This window comes from Nyctibius grandis, chromosome 9 (genome assembly GCF_013368605.1).
Source record: "Nyctibius grandis isolate bNycGra1 chromosome 9, bNycGra1.pri, whole genome shotgun sequence".
NCBI lineage: Eukaryota > Metazoa > Chordata > Aves > Nyctibiiformes > Nyctibiidae > Nyctibius > Nyctibius grandis.
In genome coordinates, this window is record NC_090666.1 from 8,473,349 (window position 1) to 8,494,681 (window position 21,333).

Below are 21,333 nucleotides of genomic sequence, written 5' to 3' on the forward strand. Positions count from 1 at the left end.
CTTTGTTCCAGGAGTTCTCCTGAAGTTGAGAGTTAATGTATCAATGCAACGTTACACAAAATCATTTCAGTTTTTTGTTGGCTTTTTCTAGCTCTTCATGTTCCAGCTTTTGCGTGGCCTGGCTTTCATCCACCAACAACACATTCTTCACCGTGATCTGAAACCCCAGAACTTGCTCATCAGTTGCCTTGGTGAGCTCAAATTAGCTGACTTTGGTGAGTCACAGTTGGGATACTGCTAATATATCTGCCCAGACTGAAGCTTTAGCATGCATATAGATCTGTATCCACAGCCAATTAAGGCATAGAAGCATAACCTCTTAGTGAACTTCAGGATACTATTTCTGTGGTTGGTCCAGCCTTTCTTGCATTTATACTGATAGGTGCAGGGAGTAACCTCATTTCAGTCAGAGCAATTACTGCCACACATAAAACCGGTTCAAGAGAACTGGGAATCAACCCCTCTCTGTTCAGAAAATAATGTAACATGTAGAGTCCACAGCAATGTGCTGAACCAAAAGGCTTTCTTGGCATTGGTTTGAGATGGCTGCTTTAGTCACAAATGGTAAAGCCCTGCAAAACACAGCATCTTGATCTGATCTGCCCCAGAGGTATATTCCAGACACGCTTTCTTTGTCAATTGCTTGTAAACTGCATTGGGATTGCTCGTGCTTAAAGATCCAAGAGAAAATAATGTCCTGTTTCCAACTATTACCATCTGTGTGTTGTACAGGTAGAAAGACTGTCCTAACACAGCATTTTTTTTGTTTTTTTTTTAGGCCTTGCTCGTGCCAAGACCATCGCCAGACAGACATACTCCTCCGAAGTGGTGACACTCTGGTACCGTCCTCCTGATGTGTTGCTTGGAGCTACAGATTATTCTTCTGATCTAGATATCTGGTACTGACCAATTTCAAAGCATCTGGGGTCCCTTGTGAAAAATCATCTTTATCTGAATTAAATGAAGTCAACCAAGTTACAGTAGATAAAGTTGTAAGTAGAGGAGTTAACACCTGTGAGTAGACAAGGTGTGAGCAGTGGGGAGTTTTGTACTGCTGGGTTCATAGAAATTTTGGGGAATGATGTCACTACATCTCAGCTATGATTTTATACAAACCTCATCTGATAATATTTATGAGATATGTACATCTCATTTGGTAACATGAAGCATTTTTAGGTCTTGCAACAGAACACCTTTGCTTAATGCACTTATTGTTTTGTATCTATGTGGTCAGCTAAGTCAGTGGTAGCTCTCTACAGCAATGGCTTTGTGAAGAAACAATGGATCCACAACTGCACCAACGATGACTTTGGCCTTGGTAACAAAACATGGCATTGAAGGGTTTCTGAATGGGTCTGGAGATAGAAAGGTATCTGAGATTTTCATTATTTCTGTGATACTTTGCCCTTCTTCTCAAAAAACATGTCTCAGATGCACTATCCATTTCATACAGGAGAAGGGCTGTGTTCTGTTAAAGCCTTGTTACCTTATGAGCTCTATCCCAAAATCTTAATGTGGCTGGAAATCACAGGAAACAAGCCACACATTAGCAGAGCTGAAGTGAGAGGGGTCTCTGAGAGCAGGCAGAAAGCAGGAGAGGATGAGGGCTTCCCAGGTGTCCCACTGGTCCTTTTGGGCTGGCCTGGATGTGTAGCTGGGCACTAGGGTTCATCCGCCTTCTGCCTCAATTCTGTACCAGCCTGAGCCCGCTTCCAGCAACGCAGTCCTGACTTACTCATGGACAACATGCAGCTCTTGAAGTTGCAGGAGACCACCCTTGTTCTGGGCAATTTTACATCTGTAGCTAGTATTGCTGCTTCACCCTTTCTTCAGACCAGTTAATTTTCTGCCTGTGCCTGTCACACTGAGACTTTTCTTAACTGCTCTGCAGAGTCAAAGGCTGGGAAAGGGTGGGAGCGCAGCAGGCTGAAGAAAGTGCAAGAAGAGGGCTGGGTAAGTTTACAAACAGCAAAGCTCCAGGTCTTCTCAGGCTATATCCCCCTCCAGAGATCTGTGGCTTATCGGAGACTCTGATGGCCTAAGTCTGGAGGGCTGTTCAGGAAAACAGGAGCTTTTAGTTTGTTCACTTCCCTAGGCCTGCTGCTAATTTAATTGCTTAAAGATTTCTCCAAGGAGGAAAACTTTGCTAAATTCTAATGGCTTCCAGCTGCTAAGCCAGTCTAAATACTCCTGTCTTCTCTCCCCCACTACCTGTCACCTTTCCCCTCCAGACAGTCTCTCAGGAACATCTGCTGAGTTTGAAGAAGATGCCTGCCTAGCAGATTGGAGCGTTTGTATTAGGCAGATGCTGGTATAAGCCTGTTTATTTTTTTCCTGAAAGTTGACCCCTGTCCAAAGCCCTGGCTACACACAGAAAGCTTGGCATTTCTGCCTGTGCAAAACCAACATCCTCACTACATAACTCTGCTCTAGTGTAATGAATAGCAACATAGGAGTGGTGTACAAAGATCCCATCCAGCACTCTGACCAGCTCTAAGAGCACAGTACTCTCAGTCCCACTGAACTACACTCACACTATAGGCACCTTTGTTATAACACCTCCTTATAATAACAACATTCAAAGTGATTGCCCTAAAGAAAGATGTCATGCTGAGAGAATAGAGAGTACTTCAGTGAGCTCTATTCAGTAACTTCCTCTAACAAGAGTCATTTATTATCTTGATGTACACTGCATTTAAGCTCAATTTTTGTCTATTAGGAAATAATGTGAATTCACACAGATGTTACTTGTCTATTGGGAAGAAAGGAAAAAAACCCTGTGTCTTTTGGATGCTGCAATTTATATGAAGGCAGGCCAGAATGCCCTTGGTAATGGCATGAGACAGTGGGTGTTAAAGCCTTGGTTTAAAGAAACCAATTATAACAAAATAAAACATTATGGCAATTCATGCATAGTGTGCTTGAGAAGCAATAATGCCAGTGGGAGGCACATGGGAAGTGAATGAGGCCTTGAATAGATGAAGAAAGAGATATAGAAGGAAACTCACTCACTCACTCTTGGACTAACTAGAAAAGCTGCTTTAATCTCTCTGTATCTTTTTTCTCTCTTTTTCTCCCTCACTCTCTCTTCAGGACTTTAGCAGATTCAATTAAGGGATTTCAGGGAGACTAACGTTTCAGGGAGATTACACTGCATATCAGAAAGACTTTTTTTTTTTTTAAACACCCAGTGCTTTATGCACATGCTGCACTAGTAGCTGCTAACATCATGAGTGCCTTAAGTCATGTCTTCTTTTCAGTCAGGCTTTCCTTGTATAATATTCCATTAAACAAAAAAAATCAGAGCAATCTTCCCAGGTAGATTCATGTAGTACAGGAGTTCCTGTGCAGTCATTTAATGTGGACCTGCCAGGACTGCTACAGCCTTCTCCCCAGCCTGGTTTGCATTGCCCCGCTGTGCCAAACCGGGAGATATAGGCTAAGGGCCCCACCGTACAGAGCACCCTCGGTGAGGAACAAAAGGAGGGATATATTTCTAATTAAATATAAAATTGCAATCTCCCAATGCCAGAAAAACTGTGGAGAAGGAACTCTGGGATGCCACAGAGATATCTTAGATCTTAATCCTGATGAAGTTGTCTCTCCACTGTGTGATGCAGCACTGCAGGCTGAGGAGTGAGTGCAGTGTTCACACCTGCCCCAGGGATTGCAGGCAGATGCAACCATGCTGTCTGAACCAGCCCTGTTTATGCTCACTAAATATCCCTATAACCAGTTATACCTCTCCTATTACTTTACAAGTCACGGTCTTGATTCACGTGCATATCTGGCACATGCTGAAATATCATGTCTAGGCCTCTTCCCGAAAGACCCCTCCCTCTGCCCTAGCTCTTCCTAAGGCAGCTATATGGGACTGAGACCCATTGAGAAACTTGTAGACTGGAAGCGGTAAGAGGACCTTGGAAATTAATATCAGAGGGCTAAGAAGGAAAAGGGGAAAAACAAAACCCCACTATGTCTAAAACTTTAGAAATATTTAAAGGTAAATGTTTTTGAATCATCCTCATTAACAGAAGGATCCTCATAATGCTGTCAGAGCAGTAACTGTAAATCCCATGTCTCAGGAGGAAAGTTGAGGCCTCTACTGAAAGGCTAATATGATGACTAGCACTAGTTTCCAAAGTCCTACTTTAACAGATTGTCAAAAAATACCTGGGAAAAGAGGAGGGTGCCCACAGGTCAGTTGTTCTAGCTACTTCTGGCCTTTTTTTTTGTAAAGAAAAGTGTATTTCATCTGGAAACACAGAGAGATAGAAACAGTCATAATTGCCACTGATGAATCAATACAGTATCAAGCAGGCATTAAAGACAGCTGGTCAGCTGAGTCTCACTACAGGAAACAAAAAGCCCGTCCTTTCCAGCAGTTGTGGTTGCTCTGATAGTTTTGTCTTTATTAGAGACACTGAGGTTTAAAGGCTTCCAGAGATAATAGGAATAAACCAGGAATACAAAAGAGAGTACCAGAAGGTACATTTGTAACAACCTACAAGTTGTTCCTCTCCTCAAACTGACAGCTTGCCTATTAGCGAAAAGACTGTTTCATTAGATTTGAATTTTTGAACTTGTTGCTTATAAGTAATTCTTAGCAAATGCTAGCTGAATCTAGGGAAAAACGTTTCTGCTGCTGCCAGTCTAATGGCCATTTCTAGATAGGATATCAGAACCCGAACTGTGGGTGAACGTCAGGATCATTTGCTCCAAAAACACGTAGAGCTGATTCTCTTCTCCCTACAAATCAAAAGTACCTAAATTCCTTTGACCATATACGGTTAAACTTGTGCAATAGAATCAGTGGATTACAGCAGCCCCTGTGGCTGCAAAATAGGGTGAGCCATTTGAGCATGTACATCAGCTGTGAAAACAGAGGGTTGGTATGACACTGGTCTCAGCAGAATCAATCTGTGGGCTCCAAAACAGTATCCAGTGATGTGGTAGTGCTGTGAAACACAAAAAATCTACGTTGCAAAAGCTGTGGGTTAAGTTTCATGACGCCTGGACCCCGTAAGAGTGTATTAGACAAGTAAGGAGTTAAGCTCACAAGACCCAAGGTTAGAGTAGAGGAAGCTAAGGGAAAGTGCAGCAGAGATGTTTGTGAAAACAGCATTAGATATGGATCTGCAAACAGGCTTGGCATCACCTGCTGCGAAAGGATGACCAAAATGAATACCACAGATGAGTTGCATGTCAGGCTTTCAGCTGACCACAGCCAGGTGGGACAAGAATCTACGGTATTGCAAAAACAAGGTACAAGGGGTAACATAGCAGTACAGATGACCAGAAGAGATTACCAGTTGTTGCTCAGCAAGTGAAAATAATACTTACAGAGCCTGTTAGACAAATCTGGGTTTTCAGCATTTGAGCTTGAAGGACTCAAATTTGCTATAACCAAAGAAGATTGAGACTGAAACCTGAAAAGTTGGGATGGGGCTTAGTGAAAAGACAGTAAACAGAAAAAGTTTGGAGGAAAAAGATTAAAAAGTAATTGAGCAGAATTTTACACTGTACAATAAGAGATGGAAATACTTGCAAATAGGTAAGTCTAGCCTGACCACAACTATCTCGTCATTATTGCCAGCAGGACTAATCCACCTTAGTAAAATTAAGCATTTTTTTCAGGGTTTGGTGCGGTTTTTAAACTGGCTGGTTTGCTTTGGCAGAAATGCAGAGCAGAGGATGGCATAAAAATAAGAATACTTTAACTTGCTCTTGCCACCAATTTCTTTATGCTATGAAATCTTGCCTTCAGTTTTCCAGTGAAAAGCTAATTCCTTCTGAAGGAAAAATCTCTCCAGTGTTAGTGCCTCTGGGTTCTTTCTGCATCTAATGTATCCTTCAAGCCAATATAGTGTGTAGTAGTTCCCTGTTTATCTTTCCTGCTGTTATCACTCCAATTTTGCACCTTTTTCTCATGGAAAACAACCTAGTATTCCACAGGCTTCTGCCACAATCATCTTTTTAGATGGGTTTCTAACAGGATAAATTGAAAGAGACCTGAAACAAATTGTTTGGTGCTGGAAAAAAAGATGGTAGTTAGTGGGTTTCTTTTCCCAGGGTATCACCTATCTTGTCTTGATGGTGAAGAGTGAGGGGTTTTTTAGTGAGTGGTGCTGATGAGAAAAAGGGAGATGGGAACAGACTTGTATGGAACTTTGTGTTATTTTTTTCTAAAATCCTGGAGGGATGTGAATTTAACGTATCTCTAGTCTGCTCCTGTGCTATTTGACTTGTCAGCTTTTTAATTCAAGTGTTTCAATCTGTAGAACTTCGATGAGGTTAATGACACTGCATACAACTTGCAACAAGGGCCGGTTGCAAGTGCTTAGAACAGTGCTGCAGGACCAGGGATGTATAAGATGGCCCTTTTCCAAAGGAAACCTTCCTGACTTCCCACAACCTGTAGGATTTTTTATAATGCTGCATCCTGCCTACCACCATACTGTAGAGGTATATCAGCCTTCACTGAAGCCTGTGTTTATTTACATATATACAGACACCCTATGTCCTGCCTTGCTACACACACACACACACTCTCACACACTCTCTCACTAGATGACATGAGGTGGATATACAATATCTACACATCAGACGGTACTTTTCAGACTCAAACTGCAAAATATGTAGGGTTTACAGCTTATATCAGGATTTCTACATTTACAAATCAGGATTTCTAAATTTCCATTCCAACAATTATCTCTCTTCCTTTCTCCCCACCCATCCCAACAATCATATTATATATGTCATGTACGTGAATGAATTAATACCTTGGGTTTCTTGCAGGAGTGCAGGCTGTATATTTGTTGAAATGATCCAGGGCCAGCCAATATTTGCAGGAACTTCTGGTACTCATGAACAGCTGGCGAAGATCTGGGCGGTGAGTAAAATATACCCTGAAATGGGAGAGAAAAAGAATCTGTTGCTCCAGCCCCCTACTTAATTTTGAAGTCCTAAGCACAGGTCCTGTGAATAGCAGAAATAATTTGGTCCAATCTGCCAAGTTCATAGGAGACTTTGTAACCCATTTTATATTTGGCAACTTTCCTACAGACATAGGAGTAAATCAAATTACTTTCCTTTGATGTTTGTCATCTCATCAAAAATTTAAAGCCAATTAAAGTGACATCAAATTGAAGAAGGCATAAAAGGTGTGCAGGTACTGCAAATTCTATTCCTTCTTGTTAAATCCTTTACTTACTGTAGGATACAGCACACCATATTCTCACAAAGGAGTTCTAATACTGCTCTTAAACTACCTTGAAAATGGCAAGACCCTGAGGTTTTTCAGAGATCCTTCTTCATTTTAACTTGGAACATTTTGTATCATCCAGTTTATGGTGCGGCCCTAGAGACTGCTTTGGCATAATGGAAAGTGTGAAATTACTTTATCAAGGCAGCAGTGAGTAAGAGCAGACATATTCAGGAGCGTCTTAAGCCCCTTTTTGTGCTGGGGAAACTGAAACACAGAGGCACACCCTTAGTGCTGCTTGGTGGGATTGAGGCAGTTACCAGCACTAGTGGATTCTGTATGTTCCTTACTGCTTGTTGCTGACCCTGTTACTGACTCTTCAGGAAGGTCGACCTATAGATTCCTCTTGGGTTTTGCTGTAGGTGTCTGCCCTTTCACATCTCCTCCCACGGATTTACTCTTCTGCATAGAGTGTTTCCCAAACATGGATTTTCAAAGGAGAAAGTACCGAAAACTGAAATTTGGAAAGTGGTGAGAAAGGGCTTTATAGCCTCAAGCCTGTGTAAGTCAGATTTTTCCTTCTTAATCCCTTCTTCATCCAGAAACACTCCTGCCTGGTAGGGTTTCCTCTCTGCTTTTAGCTAGAATGTGATAAAAACACAGACAAGGGGATCCAGTTCTTAGACTTGAGTTCACTTCATTTAAATAAATGCTGAATTTCTCTTTCATAGAGTGGAAAAAAAAAAATTATTGAGGAAAAAAAATCCATACTTGGCCAATTAACAGGGTTCAAAGCCAGGGCAGGGTCCAGTTTCCCAGGGTGTGAATGAAGGGTATCCTTCCACTTACGGCTCTGAAATCTCTGGATACATTTATTGTGGTTTTGCAGTTGGAGGGTTATAGCCCTATCGTCATTTCTCTGGTATTATAACTAATACCGTGATTAATAGGATTTGTGCTATAGAAGGCAAAAAAAACTTATTTAAAAATCATGAGGAAGCTTTAAGAGCCATGAAATAATTAGTGCCTTTCACAGAAGGTTTTATGTTATTATACAGCCTGGAATGAGGCTCCGTGTTAGGCCAGGATTTCAAAGCTCCTTAGAGGCTTTCGATGCCTAACTTGAGAAATTTTGCTGAGTGTGAGGTTCAGAATGGGGATTCCTACTGTTTTCTAATAGTCAGTTCCTTTCATGTACTAATAATAGAGGCACCCTGCACTGGTCTAGAGACTGCCTGCATTTGTGTGCCTGAGTCTGTATGGCCCAGCATGCTTATCTCCACACAGGACTGTTGGTTCAAACACCGTACAGGTATATAGCTGGGAAAATCCCCATTCTGTGAAAAGTGTTTGTCCTGTTGAACCATCAGGACTGACTGACTGTCATTTCAACAACATTTCTTCTAGAGGCGAGTGCCACCTTAAGCAGTCTCCATCCCCGTCTCTATCCCTGGCTGCTCATTCCTGCTCCTGTGTCACCCCTCACATGTGGGGCTATGTGAACTGGGGAACCTATAACTTGGGTTTCTCCCTGGGTTACTCTAAACGAGAACAGTTTATTTACCCAGTTCATCATCTGGCTGCACAAACAGTAGCACTAATGACCAGTAGTACTAATGAAGGGATGACGCAGGAGCAGGACCAAATGGGAAGGGAAGAAAGAGCAAGGAGCTACTTAGGCCAGCGGTTCTGGTTATGGAAGCGTGGCCTGAGTGAATGCAAACTGCAGCATCTCCAGTTCTCTCGTGGCACGGAGAGTAAGGAAACCTGACAAACTTAAGATCCATCATTCAAATTTCAAGAAATCAGTCAGAGGTTTTGCGTTCATCCATCTTATTGATTAACGTTGTACTGAGAAGGACTTCATGTGGACTGGATGACGCTGCAGCATGCCACCAGCATGCTTCTGTGGCTGAGCTGAACACGTGACAAGTGCCAAATGAATGGCTACAAGGCTTCTCTACGTAAAACATAAAATACAACTTCCCAACAAAACTAAGCAAAATCAGCTAGGTTGATTCCTTCAGCTGGTTCATCACAGGAGGAGCAAGCAGTTAGAGGGCAGAGAGAGAGGACTGATCTATACCAAGTTAAAGTGCTTGCTGAAATACAGGCATTGTAAATATGTTTGTGGCTGAAACTATGCCTCTTCCAAAGTGGACTGAGCTGAGCTGTACCAAGACCTTTCACTATAGTAAAAAGTGCCTGCCCGGGGAAAGATGGCAGAGTAGCAAGTACTGTTTCGCTTTGTCTGACGGCATGGACCAGAGAGTTGACAGCTAGATTTAGGGCAGATACACAACAGATAAAACAATCCCCAGAGTATAATTAATTTCAATTAAATAAATATAACTCATTGTCTGATTTAGCAAGGAATCTCATTAAAGGTCCAGGGGAAAAAAAAAGAAAAGAAAAAAAAGATCACCTGCCCCATTACCTTGGAGATTCAAAAACATATCCAAATTCATGGGTTGGAATAGCATCTTTCATAAAGAAAAGACTCAGAAAAGATAACTATAAATCCATATTCATATAGCATTCAGTGATTGGTGCTCTGAATGCTTTCACACTTCAACTCAGCAAAATTTAAGCATTTGCTGAAAACCTTATGTAGCAAAGTACAAGCATGCACAAATAAGTATTTTCCTAAATTCTTCACCAAAGAGAGGCAGAGTGCTGAGCTGACCCTGGAGAGTATGATTTCACTATGTACTGAACTTCCTGAGATCCCTCTGATGCCTTTAGGAATGATGCCCGATGGTTCTCAAGAAACCTTGAAGAACGAGGGCCCAGATGAATGCAAGGGTGGCACTTCATAACACACACCTGAATTTTCAATGCAGAATATTTAGAGTTTTGCTGTGGCTTCCTGGAAAGCTAAGAGGGTAGCAAAAGAGAGCAAATTCTGGATTCAGGTTCAGATTCCAACTCTCTCTTTCCTGTGCACACAGAGTTTGCTTTGGGCAGACCTGCCCTACTTACATGATACACACACCAGTCAAGAATGCATCGTCATTCAGAGCTGTCAAATTACCCTTGGAGTGAGCCACCTTCCAACATCCTTACATGGCTGACCGCTGCAAGACACCTTCTCTTTGGGGAGCTTTCAAGCTTCCAAGACTGATTTTACAGATGAACAGAGACAAGGGTCCTACCCCTTGGTCTTTGCTGTGGTGGGCTGAGTCCATAAGCAGTTTGGAAACATGGGCCCCAGCAAGCCACCCTAGCTTGCTTTCCCCCCCAGACCACCATGCTAATACATGCCAGCCCTGAGATGCAGTCCCTGCTTGTGGCTGTCTTATCCAGGTAGCTGTATTTGTCCTCACAGCTGTTTCCCAGCTGTGAGTGAGAAAAGCAATCAGCTACCAGGTGCGTAACAACTGCAACAGCCAGGCTTTATATTTCTTCCTTCTTTAATGTCTTTTTTTACTGATGCCTGTTTTCTTGCAATCTTACCACAAGTTTCTGTGAGGCCAAGTTCCCCATATCATAGTTCCCAGCTTTCTTTTTAAGGAAAAGGAATTATCTATCATATGCAAAGTGTAACTAATGTGAGACAAATGTAACGCTGGAGAAGAGGAAGTGAATAAAAAACGTGACATTTTTCATGTTAAAATTTCACCATTTTTAAAGGAAATCTGATAATTTTGGGGGTGTCTGGATGATAAGCTTTGAACACTTGGGAGTTAGCAGTACTGATTTATAATACCATATCACATGCTGTGAACTCTTCTTAAATATGTGGCTTTACCTCTTTAGCACAACTCATCCATATCAATAGGCACAAGGCACTTTGCATGCGGTGAGTAATAACACTAAACATCCACAACTGCAGCTGGCCCAGAAATCCAGATATGCTTGATCTCACACCATTCAGCAACTAAAATGAGGTTGGAGGAGGCTTTACTGGCCCAGACTTTGCTTGGTGAGGACCTACTTCTGAAGCCCACAATTCACAATAAAGGCCAAAGACACTGCTGAAGTTCTGGACCCTTCAGGATGAGCCACTGGGCTGCTTTCTAGCGCCTCCAGTAGACCTGCCTGCCAGCTTTTCTTTTTCACCTCAGAATGGTAGGGGTTTCTATCATAGCTCAGAGCCTGTGCTGCCACTGAGCATATCAGCTGCTGCCAGTGCAAGGGGGCAGAATAAGTCCTCAGTGCAGCTCTGGTGCAGGAGGACACCTTCAGCGACAAAAGGGGCTGAACAATGTGACCCCTGGGCTGGCAAACACATGCAGGAGTGGCACCTGGCAGCGAAGCTGTGTACACGTTCACTGATGTTCCCAGCAGCAACATTCAGTCTCAGCAGGACCCTTTCTGCTATACAATCAAGTGCTAAAACGTCAGTGTCCTTTATGTGCAGTGGTAGATCCAGCACCAGCCAGGGCAGGGTGAATCTGTGCTGGTTTACAGTAAAGGTCACAGTCTCTCCCCATCGAGACCGATTCCTCCAGCTACACACCAAGGCAGGGTACTGGCAGACAGACGTTATTGCTCTTCTCACTCTCTTCTTTTGCACAGGTATTGGGAGTCCCAACTGAGGACACCTGGCCAGGACTTTCCAAGCTCCCCAACTATAACCCAGGTAGGATTTAACTCACAAGAATGCCAGCTTGTTCTCTGAGCCACTAGCCACTTAATTTTTGAGTCAGTAATTCTCATGATGAAAAATCCTCTCCTTCAGTGTTACTAAATCCCTGGAGCTACTTAACAATAGTGTTGTTGTAGGACCTACAACAGTGGGATTGTCCTAGGATACAAGCAAAGGTACATGTGTGGCAAAGTTGCCTCACTGAGCACTGGATATATGTTAAGCTGATGGAAGATTTCATTGCTGCAAGTGCTGACAATGCAGTTAGTCTCCACACAGCGCAAAGGACCGATGTCTCCTGCTTTAGACTGGAAAAGCTGACAGGTACCTAGAGACTCCGTTTATCTGAACTGTCCTTATTTTTATGGAGATTGGTTTGGGGGCCTTTAAACCTCAGTTTTAAAGGTCACTGTCCCTGATTTTGATGTAGGCAAGGTGAGAAATCTGTGTGATTTATAAAGCTGGCTTCTTTTATTTCCACATGGGCTGGGAGAGAAGTCTGTGTCCTGGACTTCAAAGGGCCAGTTGTCTCTTATTTTGATGTGGGCAGGTTGAGAAGTATGCTTTGAAAAGCTAGCTCAGTCCCTCTCCCTCTCCCCCCTTCTCTCTCCCTTTCTCTCTCTCTCTTTTTGTTTAATGTTTTCTCTTGGGAAAATATATTCAAGTGTCAGTGAGGGGGAAATGATGAGCACTGGTTCTCAGCCTCTCAGCAGGATCATTCTCTGAGAGAAATATAAAAGTGAAATATTAAAAACCCTAGAATGTGAAATCCACCCATCCACAATCTAGCCATTCTCTCTTGCTTGTACCCTAAGAAAGTGGTGGGGGGAGCCTGTCTATCCAGAAGGGGGAAAAAAGAGCAGGGGGGAGAGGGGAAGGGAGAAGACGTGCTTTGAGCAAGAGGTTTACAGGTTTAGTAGAGCATAGTAACATCTTTTCAAAGAAGTGGGTGTTGCTCTGTGACCCAGTCCAAGATGCCCCTCCTTTGATTCTGGTGCATGAACACTAAACAGCCTCCATTTTCACATGGTAGCCACGATTGGCTGAACAATAACCTGGTCTCACAGCCAAAAGGACTGGAATCCTTCACACAATTAGCTGAGACACATTAATCAAACCAGCGTGAAATGGGAATGTGTCGCTGTCCACAGCAAGTTTAATTTGGATAGGGAGCAAGCACAGAGCAGACAGCTGGAGGAAGCACTTTCTTCTCTCAGTTGTTGAAGGCTTGGCTGGGTAGTCCACAAGCTGGGAAGGGTAGTCTGGGAGGAAAGAAATGTTCGTGTGTGTGGGACAAACTGATCACAAAGAATTTTTTTTATGCCAGTCATTTGCTCATACAAGGCCAAAAACTCTCAGTGATGATGATTAGGTATCCTGATGCTACATAGAAGGACAATGTAAAAGTGCAAGCATTAAGGCTACGCTAGCAAAGAAACTAGTACAGACAACAATGTGTGAGTGCCCAGAACTTCCCTGAGTGGTGACTCCCACTTAGCTCTATTTTGTCTGAGTAGCAGTGCTGTCCTCTGCTGCTGTGGAGAGTGCCAGTGGCAGGGCTGGGAGGGAGAGGATAGGCACCTAGGCAGCAGGGAAATAGCTCCAGTAAAGGCAAGTCTAGTCATCATAAGCAGTTTTCAAGTCTGAGTTGCTTTCAGGCTTGATAGAAAGTTTCCCTAATGGACTCCAGTGGGGCAGAATTGACCTGTGCTGTGCTCCTGTGATGCTGGTGCCTTTTGTGGCTGGAGCAGACAGAAATGCAGGAGTCAGAGGACACCTTCCGGTGGGAGCATCCCACCATGCTAGCAAACACATGGGAGAGGGGTGCTGAGCCAGTGTTTGGGGCAATAGCTGGGCTAGCTGGAGAGGCAGCATCTCTTTCCCATCCTCAGAGCCTGCCTAAGGCGCTCCAAGCTGCTCCGGCCACGTACTGGAACTGAGCACTTAGCTCACACCTGGATTATACAAGCCAGTCTGGATAGAAGAAGGTTAGTCATATGAGGCTGGACTATTTGGCCTACTCATGAGCTAAATCAAGTCAGTTTTTGATGGGGCTGCTTGTAAGAAGGTAAATTAGTCTCTTTGTTTAAAGATATTTGCCATTCACACGCTCCTGCGCACTTCCCCTCTCTTCCCTGAAGCACAAGTGCTGTTTCCACCCCCAGGACACGCTCAGCCCGAGTGGAAGCTGTGGAGTCTGCCTGAGAAAACCTCTCTTGAGGTTATTTCCAGCCTAGTTGTGCAAAGCTGAGTGCCTGGGATGGTTCAGATAAGCAAACAAACTTTGGAGCACTTCCCCAAATCTGATGGCTCGAATGCTTTTAGCTAGTCCTATTGATGTTCGCAGTGAGCGCAGGCAGCAAACAAACAAACAGGTTCCTGCCCGAGGCAAGGAACGAACACGGGCAAAACAAAGCACTGAGGTGTGATCCTATTCTCATTGAAGTTGATGGCAAAACTCCCACTGGATTCAGCAGTGTAGGCTCAGCCCCAGACTGAGGTTGTTACTGGAAGGGTTCCTGGGCCAGGTGGGTTAGTAGGAATCTTTGAAATTAAAGCTGGAAACCTTTAGATGTTTTCCTGTCACTGCTGTGGGCTCGAGCACATCCTGCTGCAGAGTCTGAAGAGGAGACAGAGCAAGGGCTGTGGGTCTGTGAGCCAGGCACACGCAGGGCAGCTGGAGGAAGAGCAGCTCTTCTGCCCCCTCTATGGGCAACTGGCAAGGGATGAAATGTGCAAAGGACTATTTGTCCACCCAATGCCCCTGTGCCTTCTTGGGCAAAGAAGTTCAGATATGGGCCTCATGCCCATTGCCTACAGTTTGCCAAAATCTCAACCGGTGCCTGACCCCAGGTGAGCCACTCTTCCGTGGCTGGCCCTGCAGCTTGTGATCTCCCCGCCTCTCTGCAGGAGAGACACTTGGGGTAGGGAATTACACACAGCCATGGGGCCTGAAAGCATGGTTTTACCCTAGCCCTGGCCTGAGAACCGGTTCCTGCAGAACGTGAAGGGTTGGGAGAGCTCCTGCCCCATGTCTCAGCGCACTTGCTGGCCCTCTCCCTGGCTCCCCAGGCTTAGGAGCCCTGCCCATAGCGACAAGGCTTTGCCCTGTGTTTGTTCATTTGTTCTGTTCCCCTCATTTTGCTTCTCCTGAAAGAGGCAGTTGTAGCTCTGTTAACACTATTTTTGAAAGCTCTCATGCTGTGTGAGCTCAAATCCTTGCATTAATCTACTGCTGTGTTCATTTCACTGCGCTGAAAAGCAGGGAGTTTAAATCCCCTCTAAACACCATTGGTGACACCAGAAGGCCAGTGTTTTGATCCAGCCCCGTTAATGGTTACAAGTTTGAATCTAGACAGCAGGGGTCAAGGGCAGGGAAGGATTAGGAATCACAGCCCATGACATTAAGCTAGTGCTTTTGCCAAACTGGGAATACTGGAGCGCCCAATGCACCGAGATGGTTTTTGTTTCCTTTTTCTGACATTTGGATTCCAATGAGCAGGGAACAGTGCTTATCTGTTTATAACATGAGAGCTCACTACGAGTGAGCTTTACTCCTTGATTTATTGCACAGGCTGACTACTGAAGTTTCCTGTGGCAGGTGGTATCATCTCACTTAGCAGATGCAGGTTTTACACTGGGCTTTTTCAGATTCAGTAATGTCTTTTAAATTAAAACTAATTTTTTACATATCTGTAGGCTTTGCTACGCTGAATGAGATTTAGAAGCTTTCAAGAGTCAGCTGCTGCTCCCAAGTAGATTTTTAGTATCTGTTGGGTTTCCAAGATGCCACCAGCAGATGGAGGCAACAAGCAGCAGGCTCCGAACAGCAAACTGCCAGTGACATTTTTGAGAATGCAGATGAAGTCTGCACTCCGAGTGGGGTGGTTTTTTTCTTTTTTCTTTTTTTTTAAAGTCTCACCTTTTATGCTGATGCTTCATTTAACAAATGGGATAGTTGGAAACTTAATTCTAAAACGATGAAATTTTTGTTGTCACCATAAACTGCACGTGGCTTTGATCCCAAAGGGAAGAGCAGCACTGTAACTAATGTGCAGTATATGCCAGCCAGGCTGCAGGGAAACTTCCTACCTGTCAGGCCCTGGGCACAGCCTGCAGTTTCCAGGCTGCCACGCAGACAGAGCTCTGCTTCTGTCCTGCAGCCACAGAGATTTCACTAATGAGAGAAATTTTCTCTGCGAGCTTGCAAACCCAGCGCCTTCCACCCAGCAGCACTTGGCATCCTCTTTCTCTCTCTTCATCAATTAGGAAAGTTTAACTTTTGTCCTCTGGCTTGCTTGCCTCATTATCAGTTCATTAGCCACTTCCACCTGGGTTTTCATATAGAAAGGTATTTCCTCATTAGCACACACTGCCTTGCATACTGATAGAAAATAACAAACCCAAGTGATACCTTTCAGATCTACTGGTATTGTTAAAAAAGCCAATCAGCCCAACACAATCCCATCATTTTATGTCTAGATCATCATTGTAAGACAATTAAATCAGTAGTTCATCCACTTTTTGGAATTATATCCAAATATTCTTTATCTCTTACCTTTAAGGAGGTGCTGTTTACATTGTTTTACAGTTTTAGATTGATCTTAATCTTACAGTAGGGAAAATATTTACTGCTCTGTTCTTACCCTGCTCGACACAATGGGGCCTCGGCATTCTCTAAGGGTTTGTCTATATGGGGTCAGTCAGGAGATTAATCTGAACTGATTTAAAGTGGATTAGTTAACTGCATTAAATCCTTGAGCAGAGACACACTGTTTTCTTACCCGTATCTTCCATTTATAATCAAAGCTCTGTATACTCAGAGTGGCAAGTTTGGCAGTCTTCACTCAAGCAGAATTCTCCACTGAGAGATGTGTTTGGACAGGGACAGCAGTAGCTGGCTCACTGGCTCTTACACTACCCCTTGTAGATAATTATTAATCTCCATGTTATATAAATGATAAATTTAAGTCAGAGGCTTGCTCGAGACAGCGAAGACTATAATTCAGGTATTCGTCCCAATTCCCAGTAAGCAAGCTGATATTTCTATCTGTAATGTAAAGAAAATCCTATTTCTTCTTTGGAATGTTAATCCTGAAAATGCACTCCACAAAAACAAAGTGACATTTCAGTTAAATATCATTGAAACATTTTGCCCTGCTGTTATCAACTGAATGTGCATTTTTTGACTTTTATGCTAAACTCATTAAAGAATATTAATGTTAAAAGATTTCAGTAGAGTTACAGTACAATATTTAAGTCATCTTGACATTTTTATTAAATATTAAAGGAAATTGATATATTGTCATGGAATGTTTCCATCTCACAAATAAAAATTTTCTGGCAGAAAGTTACAATATCTGAAAGATTTTGGCCAGCTCTGTGAAGAGGTAAAAATTTGTACCTCATAGAAAAAAATCTTATGCTTTTCCAAACTGTTTTTGAAATTTTTTTCTTCTATTCTGCCTGGAAATTTTACATCTCTACTCAATATGGACAATTTATTTCTACACTTTTATTACAGTCGAGGGGGCAAAATGAAGGAAAGAGAATCCAGAGAAAATTGTTATTAGTGATCCAAGAGGTATGTTCTGCCAGAGTTAATCTCAGTGACTGATCTGGGAAGGGGCTATTCAAGATACTAATATATAACTTCTATATATTGGCAATAATTCCAGTGCTCTGGCACCTAAACAGTCATGAATCCTGTCCCAGGTTATATTGCCATTTACTGCTTCAGCAATTACCTTAGTATTTGGGTGCAGGAGAACACTTCAACTGTGAACTGTTACTTACCCTGTGATAGACAGGTTTAACAATCTGCTTGCCTGGCTTAATGGTGAAAGATTGCTGCTGGAAAGGTTAAGTGCTGAAAGTTCAGTCATTTGCACTTATTCAAATTGCCTGTGCATCAAGTCAGACACTGAGTGACCGAGCCCCCAGGGCTGGCACTCTGGACATGGCCATGCAGGTGAAGGCAGGGGGGACTCCTGCTTCGCCCACAGCCAGCACCTTCTGTCCCTGATTATGTGTCTGGTGCTCCCCAGCAGGAAGGGAGGGGAGATGCTCTCTGATGGTGCAGCATAAGCCCCAGCCGAGCTCCAAGTTTACTGCCAAAAGACCAGTGGCGCTTGCCTCCTGATGGTCTCACTGCCGTGGGGAATGCTTGTCCGGACTGGGCTCCAGGAGAGGTCTACACCACCCTTCCTGCTCTCCTTTCTGGGGCTAGAGCACCGTTCATCTCTGCGGTCAGTAATGGTGCTCAGGAAAATGTAGCTGGGTAGAAATTACAGCCCTTCTGATGCAAGAAAATGTCTCTGTTGGTCAGCTCTAAGGGGAAATCTTCCAGGCTTAAGCCATTCATTCGTATCTAAGCCTGAGAATATTCATGCTTCATAAGCAAACATTTGAGGAATGTATTCCTCTACATTTTCCACAATGTTTAGAAAGGTGTCCTTGACAAATGGCAACAACAACACAGCCTTCCCAAAACTGCAAACTCTGCAAAGTTCCAGTCTGGTAGAGATGTTTGAAACAGTAAGTACAAAGTGTGCATGAAAATGGTTAACTTGATAAATGACAAACTTAGTGAGGGACTGACAACGAGAACTGGGCAAGAAGAGAGTGGGACCCAAGTGCCTTTGCTCCATCCACATTTTTTCTGCCAGATCCATGCAGAAAAGCCCCATGTGCCCACAGGGCAACACCTGAAGCTCAGCAGCCCCTTGGTAAGCCAAGACAATTGCTGGGGCTTCAGGCCTGCAAACCTCTTTCTGCTTCCTTCGTGTGAAGGCTTTAGGGACTGATGCTGAAGTCAAAGCTAAGACTCGCACTGTAACAGGAGGCCCAAGGCCTATATTCACAGATGTGTGGAAGAAAAGGGTTACAGAACTGGAACAGCCTTATTAACATCAATGCTAGTACTCAAGTCCTATAGGAATAATGTATATTTATATGACAGATTCTATAGGGCCCTTTGAAATTCTGAGCATGTGTTTTTTGTAAGGGCTCAAAGAACGGTTTTTGGCTTGATTTTCATTTAATCCTGTGATTGCATCTTACACTTTCTAGAACTGGTTGCTTCCAGGAGACCTCAGAGACTCCGAGTCATCTGTGACAGGTAAGCTACCTATAACGGCAATGTCAAAATCGCCTGTGGGTTTATTTGTTTCTTTATGCAATCATTTAACTTGAAATGAGCTCTTTTGGCAAGCTCAGGAAGAGCAGGGTGGCTCTGTAGTAACAAGCAGATCTAACGTCAGTTAAGCAACTGATTTCGAGAGATTGCAGTAGAGGTAGGCACATAGTGGGTTTATTATTCTCAGAGGAGTAGTGATTATTCTCAGATAAGCAGTGATTCAATGACATTATGTGCAGCTTTTTGCAGGGCACGGTTCGATTCAGAAGGTTGTACTTTCCCAGGCCCTCTTGCCCAGACTGAAGACAGACTTTGCACTGTCCCAATTTTCATTTCTAGAAACAGACTGTAGGAATGTTGCTCAACAGTGGTAAGGAAGACGTGCTAGGACAGCATTTTTACAAGACAATGAAATAATCTCGTGATTAGTTAGGAGGGGAAAATTCACATTCTTCGGTGGCAAAAAGCTGAGACTAGGGCCATGGTTACATACCTCAGCTTGACCAGGCACACCAACACCACCCAATCACTCCCTAGAGTGCTAAGAGAAGGGAGTATTTTTGAAGCATATATATGTACACACACACACACACATGTATATACATAATGTATATACGTATCAGTGAAAGAAATGTATAATCAGGCAAAGTGCCCTAACCTAGCTCATAAAGTCAGCAAAACCGAATCCCCCCCAATACTGATTTTGAGGCACACAACAGGCTTTATAGATATGTAGGAAAAGACTAGACAGGACTTGTCCTCAGGATTGTGTTCATGCACAGGTCAAGAATCAAATATTCTTTGAGGACGGAACCACATTTTTCATCGCTGCTGTTTATTATCTGTTCAGCTCATCGCTTGGGATCCAGCCCGGCTCAGAGGGCAGCGTGCTGCCCTTCAGAGCTGGGTTTCCCGGACGCTGTTCTGAATGGCTGAACAAACATGCTGAAGTTTTCAGCAAAGCACAGGTTGCTGAAATACCAGCCATTGTCATGCACTTCTTCAGAAACACACAAAGCTCAGCGTGTCCCAAACCCTGATAACACAGGTCCTGGAACAGAACAAATCTTCTCTCAGCCTGAACAAAGAAATAACTATATTCCTTGCTACTGTACTGTACCACACTTCTGCTTTTTGGCCATAATCCCTTGACAGGCCCCATTATAGCCTCATACTGACGGGCTGGCCCAGCGCCTCTGCGGCAGAGCTCTGGGCTGCACGTGGGCCAGCTCCAGCTCTGCGTTACGGAGTCCTTATGCCGGTATGGCTAATGGCTGCCTTGGCATGCTCGGCTCTTGAGAAGGAAAGAGCTGCTTCATACAGACCACTCAGCCATGACTCTCCATGGCCAATTAAGAAATCAAAGGGGAGCTCTGTGCAGAGCTCAGCCACCACCAGGAAGCCTGAACCATGTTGCTGCCCAGTGTGGGAGCCTGCAGCAGCAGGGATGGAGGGAGCAGAGGGTCTTCAGCAAGACCCTGCCATGGCAGGGGCAGCCTGTGATGCAGCTCTAGCAAGCAGCCTCAGGCAGCTTGCTTTTGCTCCCTGTCCTATCCCCAAGGCAGCAGGGGCTCGAACCATTTTGCTGGAGGTGAGAGTTCAGCAGTTACCTACCACAGCGGGGCCAGATACCTTTTATAAATCTGTTTCTCAGGATCTCCCTCTCTCTGTGTTTTTCCCCTTCTTTTTTTTTAAATTTTATCTCCTCAAAACAAAAATGTCAGCACGTCAAACGTCCTGTGTAGGGGGGGGAGTGCGGGGGCAGGGGGATCCCAGCGCCTGATGTCACTTGGACGGGAAGCACTGGCAGGGGCCAAGGGAGGAAGCACAACAGGCCATGGTCCAGTGGGCCTCCTGATGCTGAAACATGATCAGAACAAACAAACAAAGTAAAAGCTGTAAAACTAAATGACTATTTTTATTTGTTTCCTTGTCAGTTTGTTTTCTCTCTTCCACTTCCTTGTCCCCAGCTGTGTGCTCCTCTAGAAAGCAGCCACTTGGCAATGGTATCTGCTGGGCATGGAGCATGTGTGTATTATATCTATTTTAAGCACTCATCCTGAGAAACAGATTCACCTCCATGAATCCCCAACACATTTTACAACCAGCTGCAGTACTGGTACTAGGGTAGGAAAAGGGGAAATGGTATTTTCTTCAGTTTTTTAGTTTTGACCTCTGGTCTGCTCAGTGGGCCAGACAGGTTATTTTGTGCACTTGCATTGTCACTGTAAACTGATAACACCAACCTCTGATATTCCACTTATGACATGTAAAATATAGTCTCCCCAGCAGCATTTTTCCTTTTATTTACAACCTTTTTTTTTACAAAATAACAATTTATTTTCAAAATTCCTCTGAAAACATGAGTTTGAGCTGAAATCCTGGATGCATATACTCCAA

General features: G+C 43.8%; 1 protein-coding gene across 1 annotated transcript in view; it reads left to right on the forward strand.

The window, feature by feature from the left end:
- CDK15 (cyclin dependent kinase 15) overlaps nucleotides 1–21,333 on the forward strand; it is a 36,299-nt gene that overhangs the window by 9,179 nt on the left and 5,787 nt on the right. The window contains exons 7-11 of the mRNA XM_068407945.1: nucleotides 92–215; nucleotides 779–899; nucleotides 6,799–6,892; nucleotides 11,726–11,789; nucleotides 18,867–18,915. Of these exons, the coding sequence (XP_068264046.1) occupies nucleotides 92–215; nucleotides 779–899; nucleotides 6,799–6,892; nucleotides 11,726–11,789; nucleotides 18,867–18,915 (452 nt within the window). The remainder of the gene's footprint in view (nucleotides 1–91; nucleotides 216–778; nucleotides 900–6,798; nucleotides 6,893–11,725; nucleotides 11,790–18,866; nucleotides 18,916–21,333) is intronic.